The sequence below is a fragment of the Nematolebias whitei genome, chromosome 6 (genome assembly GCF_014905685.2).
Source record: "Nematolebias whitei isolate Nwh7 chromosome 6, NemWhi1, whole genome shotgun sequence".
Lineage (NCBI taxonomy): Eukaryota > Metazoa > Chordata > Actinopteri > Cyprinodontiformes > Rivulidae > Nematolebias > Nematolebias whitei.
This window is the reverse complement of record NC_056503.1, coordinates 35,294,566-35,303,507: the sequence shown is the minus strand read 5'-3', so window position 1 is coordinate 35,303,507 and position 8,942 is coordinate 35,294,566. Positions and strand designations below refer to the sequence as shown.

The window sequence follows — 8,942 nt, the reverse complement described above, 5'->3', positions numbered from 1 at the left end:
CTCTGATGAGCTTTCTTGATCAGGCTGGTGGTGTTGTTGCTCCAGCTCATGTGCTCCAGCTCATGTGCTCCAGCTCAAATCATGTAATCTGGACCAGTTCCTTTAAGTGAGAAATGTGTCATTCTCCATCCAGAGGACGTTGTCAGTCTCAAGCCTACCAAACAGATCCAAATCAAAATGTTATAAATACCATGACACCTTATTTGCAGTAAATTGTGAATTAGTGCCTCCACATTACCCCTTAATCTCCAACACATTATTTTAGTTTTTGAGTAAATTTGTCCAAATGTATTTAAACTTCTGAAAAACAACATTGTGCATAGAGTGTTATAAATTGTCTTCTCTTTAAACACTATCATTTAGTCTTTTTGTTTTAAAATGGCAAAAGAAAAAATGACAAAGTACACTCTTTTGAGGCTTTTTTGTAATCTATTGAGCAAAACGAAGGATTTTTTTCATAGAAGAAAATATCGTTTTAACACAGTGGATTTACTACACTTTGGGGACCTTAAATTCAAACATATTTCTGTATTCAGACATGTGAATTAAAGACAAACTGGTTAAGGTAAACTCCATGGTGGGGAAAGCTGAGTGTGCCAAAAGCTAGGCAGTGTGTAAGTGTAGAGAACAGAGGCCTATGCAGGGAGGGGGCACAAAATGAAGTTAGCAGCAGCATCAATATTGATATAAACATTTTATATTTGCAATGTAATGACTTATATAAGGAGATCCATATTGTGACAAGAAAAGACATGCAGTATGTTAAGGACAATAACAAGCTGATTTTTTTTTTAGCTTGATGGTGCTTTTTTGTACAAACCACAGAGTGTGTAATACCTAATAGCCTGAAAAAATAAATCATCCCTGAGACCGTAAATGAGAGGGCTAAGACATCTCGGAGCTATAATAAAGGTGACATAATTAAAGTACCTGACTTTAATAAACAACGTAAAATCAATCTGTCGCACAGCATCTTCGATGAAGGGACAAAACAGCTGGAGGAGACAGAGAAGCAGCTGGAAAGAATGAAGAATCACTGTTCTGAGACCCTTCCGTGTTGACGTTTTATTCTCTCCAGATGCAGCTTTGGCCACCTTCATTATTGTAAGATAGGCGTAAACAATAATAATACTCATAACCAAGAAGTAAAACTGACTCGTAGCTGATCTCAGATAACCCTGCCATGTGTACAAGAGGAACATCTCCACAGAGCACACTCTGTCTTCAGAGTAAAATGTGCGGGGGGCTAACGCAAAGAAAACAGAAAGGATAAAAATGCATGGAACAGAACTTAGGCTGTGAACGACAAGGATTAGGTACAGGGTGGCGCGCGTGGTGCACAGTTCTGCATGCCTCAAAGGTATACAAATTGCCACGTAGCGCTCCAGGACCATTGCTGTAAGAGTGAGAGGTGTGACAAATGTGTACACAGCCAAAACAATGAAGATAATAAGACACAACCACATTTGTACAGTAGTAGTAAAATAGCTGAAAATGAGCAGCATATCAGTCATGATTAGGAACAGACTATCAGAAAACAACATAACAACAAATAAGATGTAGCGCGTGACTGTGTAAAAGTACTCCTTCATGAAAAAGGTTATGATCAAAAACAGGTTTATGCAGAGAAATACACAGACCAAAACTTGAACTAAAAGTACTTGAAAATTAACTGTTCTAACAGATACAACCATTATTGTGCTATTATTTTCCATGTGTTGTTTGGGTTTGGATGGAAACAGCAAAAATATAAATAAAAACAGATCTATGTTAGTTTTGTCAGTGGATAAATTGTTTCTTGATAGACAGAACTGCCAGAACAGAGCATCAGTTTCTTTAGCCAAAATGCACAAGAGATTCAGTTAACCCAACCTTCTGCAGAAGCACAAGCATCAATGTGTTTACCCGATTTCTCTGCAGCCATCTGAGAGAAACCTGGGTGTAATCTCTTTATACAGCTACGCAAAGACAGAAGGGACACCACGTGAATGCATACTTAACACTTATTACTTACTGCAAACATACTTTGAATCTGTAGGTATTAATGTTAACTCACACTAATGGGAATTTACAATATTATCAACATAGATATTGCCCACATTATTTAGGATGAAATTTTGAAAGCTTTCAGTCATACATGAGGTCATGGCCATCCTAAAAGTTATTGAGAAGACAACTGGACTTCCTGTTTTGTTTTTTGAGGAAATGTCCTCTCTTGTCTGAAAGTCTTATATTAAGAATAAAATATTTGTATTAAATAGAGGAAGCGTATGAGTTCCCACCAGTTCACTGTCAAGATTGCTGCTGATCATCTTATGGTTGAGGTCTACCGTTCTGAGCAAGAATATTGTAAAAACTTCAAAATTAATTCAGATTGTAGACAAATTTGTCTCAGTTTGTGTGTATTATTTATTCTTTTATCCATCCATTCATCCATTATCTTCCACTTTTTTCAAAGTCGGGTCATGGGGGCAACAGCTTGAGCAGTGAGGCCCAGACATCTCTTTCAACAGCCACCTCTTCCAGCTCTTCTGGGAGGACTCCAAGGTGCTCCAATGTCAAATGAGAGACATTGTCTCTCCAGCATGTCCTTGGTCTTCCCCGGGGTCTCCTCCCAGTCAGATCATGCCCAAAGCACCTCCCTAAGGAGGTGCCCAGGGGGCATCCTTACCAGATGCCTGAACCACCTTAACTGGCTCCTCTTGATGTGGAGGAGCAGCAATTCTACTCCGAGTCTCTCCCCTATAACTGAATTTCTCACCCTATCTCTAAGGGAGAGTCCAGCTTCCCTGAAAAAGAAACTCATTTCAACTGCCTGTATCCACAATCTCATTCTTTTGGTCACCACCCAGAGCTCATAACCATAGGTGAGGGTAGGAAAGTAGACATACTAGTAAACAGAGAGCTTTGCCTTGCAGCTCAGCACCCTCTGCACCACATCAAACTGATATAGAGTTCACAATATTGCAGATGCTGCATCAGTCCATCTGCCAATCTCATGCTCCATTCTTGTCTCACTTGTGAACAAACACCCAAGATACTTGAACTCCTCCACTTGAGGCAGATCCTCACCCTGGACCTGAAGAGAGCAATCCACCTTTTTCCGGTTGAGGAACATGGCCTCAGATTTGGAAGTGCTGAATCTCATCCCAGCCACTTCACACTCGGCTGTGAACTGCTCCATTGAGAGCTGAAGATCATGGCATTATGACACCAACAGGACAACATAATCTGCAAAGAGCAGAGATGGAATCCCGAGGCCACCAAACCGAGATTCCCTCCACCCCCTGGCTGCATTGAGAAATTCAGTCCATAAAAGGTATGAAAAGAATTGGTGACAATGGGCAGCCCTAGCAGAGTCCAACTCACCCTGAAGGGGTCTGATTTACTACTGGCAATGTGAACCAAACTCTTGCACTGTTTGTATAGGGACCGAACAGCCTGTAACAACGGACCTCCAATCCCATATTCACGGAGCACACCCCACAGTGTACCCTGAGGAACATGGTCAAATGCCTTCTCCAAGTTCACAAAACACATATAGACTGGATGTAGAGCTGTAATTTCTAACCAGACCCCAGAGCATGGCCCCGCCCGACCCAGATTCAGACTGAGCCGGGCCATAATAATGTGCTTAATATGTGGGCCAGGTCGGTGTCGGGCTTTTTATTGCGTCAGGAACACGTGCGGCTGACAATTCAATATGTGCAAACATGGATTGCCACACTGGTTATTTGACCAGCCGGTTGAAAAAGTTAAGTTAAGCTTCAGATGGATTACTGCCAGCGATCCATCAGCCCAAATGAATGTTCATTCAGCCGCTGCACTCAGCGGATGTGCGCAGTTGAGACACAAACGGGTGAGATCACAAAATATCCAACATGTCAGAGTTGCAGGGTCAATGCAGGCAGAAGCACAGTAAATGCACTTTGACTGCTCTTCAGCTGTGATCTGTCTACTCAGCCACACACATCCGCTAACCCTTAATAATAGTCGATGGTATAAGCAGTCAAAGCTTAATTAAAAATGTTGGGTTTTTTTTCTGGGTTCAGACCTGTAAATACTGTTAATTAGCCAGATCGGATGGGGTTTGGAGATGATGGCTACGGGCTGGGGCCGGGTTGGTCTCAGATTATTTGGAACCGAGCTCAACTCTAACTGGATGGGCAAACTCCCATGACCCCTTGAGGACCCTAGTGAGGGTAAAGAGCTGGTCCAATGTTCCACGGCTAGAATGGAACCTGCATTGTTCCTCCCAGATCTGAGGATCAACTAATCAGACTCACTTCTCCAGTACCCCTGAATAGACCTTAGCAGAAAGGCTAAGGAGAGTGATGTCCCTATAAATGGAGTATACCCTCGGGCCCCCCCTTTTGAAGAGGGGAACCACCACCTAGGGCTGCCATTCCAGTGACACTGTCCCCGATGTCCACACAATGTTGCAAAGGTGTGTCAACCAAGATAGCCCCACAACATCCAGAGCCTTAAGGAAATAAGGTCAAATATCATCCACCCCTGGAGCCCCGCCGCTGTGGAGCTTTTTAACTACCTCGGCAACCTCAGCTACGGTTACAGACAGACCAACTCTGAAGTCCCCTGACTCTGCTTCCTCCATGGAAGACATGCCAATGGGATTGAGAAGGTACAGGAAGTATTCCTTCCACCTCCTGACAACATCACTGGTTGAGGTCAACAGCACCCCACCTTCACTGAACACAGTGTTAGTAAAAAGTTGCTTTCCCCTCTTCAGCTGCCTGATGGTTTGCCATCTCCTTGGAGCTGACTGAGAGTCATTAACCAAGGCCTCACTAAACTCCTTCCACATCCAAGCTTTTGCCTCAGCAACAGCCAAGGCTGTGGAACGCTTAGCCCTCTGGTACTCCTCAGCTGCCTCCCAAGTCCCACCAGCCAACAAGGACCGATAGGACTACATATTCAGCTTGATAGCCTCCCTAATTCATGGTGTCCACCACCGAGTTTGAGGATGGTCACCATGAGAAGCACAGACAACCTTGCAGTCACAGCTCAGGGCATCCACTTCAACAACTGAGTCATGGAACATAGCCCATTCTGACTCAATGGTCCCTACCTCAGATGGGATGCGGTTAAAGCTCTCCTGGAGGTGTGAGTTGAAGATCTTTCTGATGGACCAGATTGAACTTTTTTGGATTTTTCTACCTGGATTATTGAGCATGCATCAGGATACCTTTCTGATGGGTTCTTCTGCCAGAAGTTCCCAGCAAACTCTCACTACACGTTTGGGTCTACCAGGTCTGTCCGACATCTTCCCCTGCCAGCTGATCCAACTCACTACCAGGTGATCAGCTGACAGTTCAGCTCCTCTCTTCACCTTAGTGTCCAAAACAAACGATCGCAAATCTGATGACACAACTACAAAGTCAATCATTGATCTACGACCTAGGGTGTCCTGGTGCCAAGCGCACTTATGGACACTCTTATGTTCGAACATAGTGTTTGTGATGGACAAACTATGACTAGCGCAGAAGTCCAACAACAGAACACCGCTCGAGTTCAGATCAGAGAGGCCATTCCTCCCAATCATGCCCCTCCAGGTCACACTGTCGTTACCCACGTGGGCATTGAAGTCCCCCAGCAGAATAAAGGAGTCCTCAGCTGGTGAACCTTCCAGCACTTCCGCCAAGGACTCCAAGAAGGCTGGATACTCTGAACTGCCATTTGACGCATAGGCACAAACAATAGTCAGAGCTTGTCCCCCACCTGAAGGCACAGGAAAGCTACCCTCTCATCTACCAGGATGATTCTTTTAGTATTCTGAAAACGTTTGCTCTAACAATATCTGATTTTTTTTTAAAGCTGATTTGATCATTAGTTGTGTTTTTCTTGTACCATCATACACCACCTGGCTTCAATTAGTAATCAGCACACCTGTTGACTATAACCAAATGTCCTCCTTTTATGCATTATACACATACATTATTTTACTATTTTCAGATAATCTGTTTATCTTGTAAATTGCCAGTATGTGTTATTTTCATGTCAACCTGTGCTGCCGTTTGAATTCCTGGGTTGAGTAATAAAAATCTTGATTAATTATTCTTGACTTCTGTGTTCTTGCATTTGGGTCCTTCAAAAACCAACAATTGGGACAAAATTAATTTGTTTTCTGAGTAATTCTAACTTTAGGTAAGGACTCCATTCTACTCAAACATTTTAGGACAATTTTAAAATACCGCTTCTTGTGCAAGATACCGGAGAATACTTTACAGCCAGGTGACTTCATACTAAAATAAGCATGATGTGAGGTGTTTCAGTATAATAATTCAGTATACTATAATGCGAGTTCATCAAAGTGAAAGCATAGAGGATCATTCGAGGCTCAGGTTAATAACGACCACCACTGGTGCTGTTGACAAACCAGGTGCTGGTAGAAATTGTGCTACTGTTAGTCAAAGACAACGAGGGGGGGAAATGTGTCAGGAGACAGAAAGAGAAGAGGAAAGTCAAGAACGTAGGACTGAGGATTGCAACTCTAAATGTTGGGACAATGACAGGCAAAGGTAGAGAGCTGGCTGAAATGATGCAGAGGAAGAAGGCAGATGTTTTATATGTCCAAGAGACCAAGAATGCTGGCCGGTGGACCATTCTGCATGGAGTTTGCATGCTCTTTCTGTGCATGCTTGAGATTTCTCCAAGTGCTCCGGTTTCATCCCACAGACCAAAAACATGCATGTTAGTCTGATTGGTGACTCTAAATTGTCCCTAGGTGTGGGTGAGAGAGTGAATGGTTGTTTGCCTGGTTTGCCTCTATGTGGCCCTTTGATTGACTTGCGACCTGTCCAGGGTGTACCCCGTCCCTCGCAATAGTGACTGTTGGACATGGGCACCAGTGATCCCTGTGACCCAAAAAGAAATGAGACAATAAAGATAATGGATGGATGAATACCAGCTGTGCACAAACCAGCTTTAGTACACCTGACAGATAATGAGAATTCCAGCTCCCCTCTCCACCTGAGTCACCCCAGATGCACTGGGGGAGCAGTTGAGAATTTCATGGGGGAGGGGGAGTACCCAAGCCCTCACTCACCAGGAGAACAGTCCAGTTCTCACTCATTTGAAGAGCTGAGCCCAGCTGAGTCTCCTGTGGGTCCCAAGTCTCCTGTGAGCTCCGCATCTCCAGAGGGCTCCTAGTCTCCAGAGGTTCCCAAGTCTACTGCAGTGGTAGCTACACCACCTGCAGATCCATTTTTCATTCAGCCTTTATTTAGACAGGTAAATCCTCTGGTAACTTTGCCACCTGTAGCTTCTGTAGTAGGTACACTGCCTGCAGTCCCTCAAGTAGCTAAGCCGCCTGCAGTCCCTGAACCAGCAATGCCTTCTGCAGTCCCTGAAGCAGCGATGCCTTATGCAGTCCCCGAAGCAGTGATGTCTCTTTCAGTCCTTGAAGAAGTGACACCACTTCAGCCAATTAAACAGCAGAGCCTGTCTCAGTCGATAAAGCAGCAGAGCCCACCTCAGTCAACAAAGCAGCTGAGCCTGCCTCAGTTGACAAAGCAACTGAGCCTTCCTCAGCCAACAAAGTAGCTGAACCTGCCTCAGCTAAAGAAGCAGCAGAGCCAGCTTCAACTGATGAAGCAGCCAAGCCAGCCTCAGCCAACAAAGCAGCCGAGCAAGTTTCAGACAAAAAAGCAGTCAAACCCACCTTCCTGTGTCTGCAGTGTTTGGCCATGACTTTTCACACTCCAGTGTGTCCATGGGCATTGGGGACAATGACCCACATTCTTTTGTCTATGTTGGTGTCAGTAACGAGGACCTGTTCCCTCTGAGCCTCTCCGTGGGTTTTAGAAACGATGACCTGTTCCCTCTGAGCCTCTCCATGGGCGTCGGGGACGATGACCTGTTCCATCCAAGCCTCTTTGTGGCTATCAGGGATGATGACCTGTTCCTTTCGAGCCTCTCCATTGGCGTTGGGGACAATGACCTGTTTTCTCCAAGCCTCTCCATGGATGTTGGAGACGACGACCTCTCCCTGGTTTCTACGCCAGCTGCAGCCTGTATGGTTTATGTACCAGCTGCAGTCCCCCTGGTTTCTACATCAGCTGCAGATGGCCTGGTTTCTATGAAAGCTGCAGACACCCTGTTTTCAATGCCAGCTTCAGACTCACTGTCTCCTCTCCTTCTACAAATCTGTTGGTCTCCTCACCTTCTGCAGATCCTCTGGTTTCATTGCCTGCTGCTGATTCTTCCTCTGACTCATCAGCTGTAACCCACTTGACAAATCATCTTGACCTTTGGCTCTCATTGCTCGTTCGCCTCCACCTGCGGCTCTCTTCGCTGGTTCAACTCAGTCTGTGGCTCTCATTGCTGGGTCGCCTGCAGCCACATTCTCTCCAGTGGTCACTTCGCTTGCACCCACAGTCTCACCTGTTATCTCTTTGCCTGCAGCCATAGTCTCTGCAGTGGTCTCTTCACCTACAGTCACAGTCTTTCCAGTGGTCTCTCCGCTGGCTGCCATGACCTATCAAGTGGTCTCTTCATCTCTCATAAACCTGAGTCGAGGAGGGTCCATGTGGACACCACTTCAGCACAAGAATGGACGCTCTCTTGGCCACCTGACACCACACCTGCCCAAGGATGGACGGTCCCACGATCAGCTGCCTAAATAACTGCCCCGCTTTGGATGGTCGCCCGGCTGTCCACCTAAGTGCCCGTTTCATTTAGGATGGTTTCCAGGCCGTTCTACTTTGACTATGGGGGTGGGGTTTTGTGTTTTGAGGTACCCAGGTTCCTTCCTGCCAGTTTTTTCAGTTCCGGTCTTACTGTTCCTCTTGGTGCCCCCCGTCCTGTTTTTCCTCTCTCCTCCCACCCAAGTTGCGTGTGATGTTACAGATAAAGCATTGCAATAGTCCAGTCTAGATGTGACAAATGCATGAACCAGTTTTTCTGCATCATTTTTAGATAAG

The 8,942-nt window shown here is 45.3% G+C and overlaps 1 protein-coding gene across 1 annotated transcript; it reads right to left on the bottom strand.

Annotated features, from left to right (window-relative positions):
* Positions 1-791: 791 nt before the first annotated feature.
* Positions 792-1,715, bottom strand: LOC119410927 (odorant receptor 131-2-like). The gene has a single exon (XM_037677847.1). The coding sequence runs from the start codon at positions 1,713-1,715 to the stop codon at positions 792-794; it is 924 nt and encodes a 307-aa protein (XP_037533775.1).
* Positions 1,716-8,942: the final 7,227 nt, after the last annotated feature.

What these genes read in the sequence shown, in the direction of transcription:
- LOC119410927 (XM_037677847.1), bottom strand. Translation starts at nt 1,715, where the DNA reads ATGGAAAATAATAGCACAATAATGGTTGTATCTGTTAGAACAGTTAAT.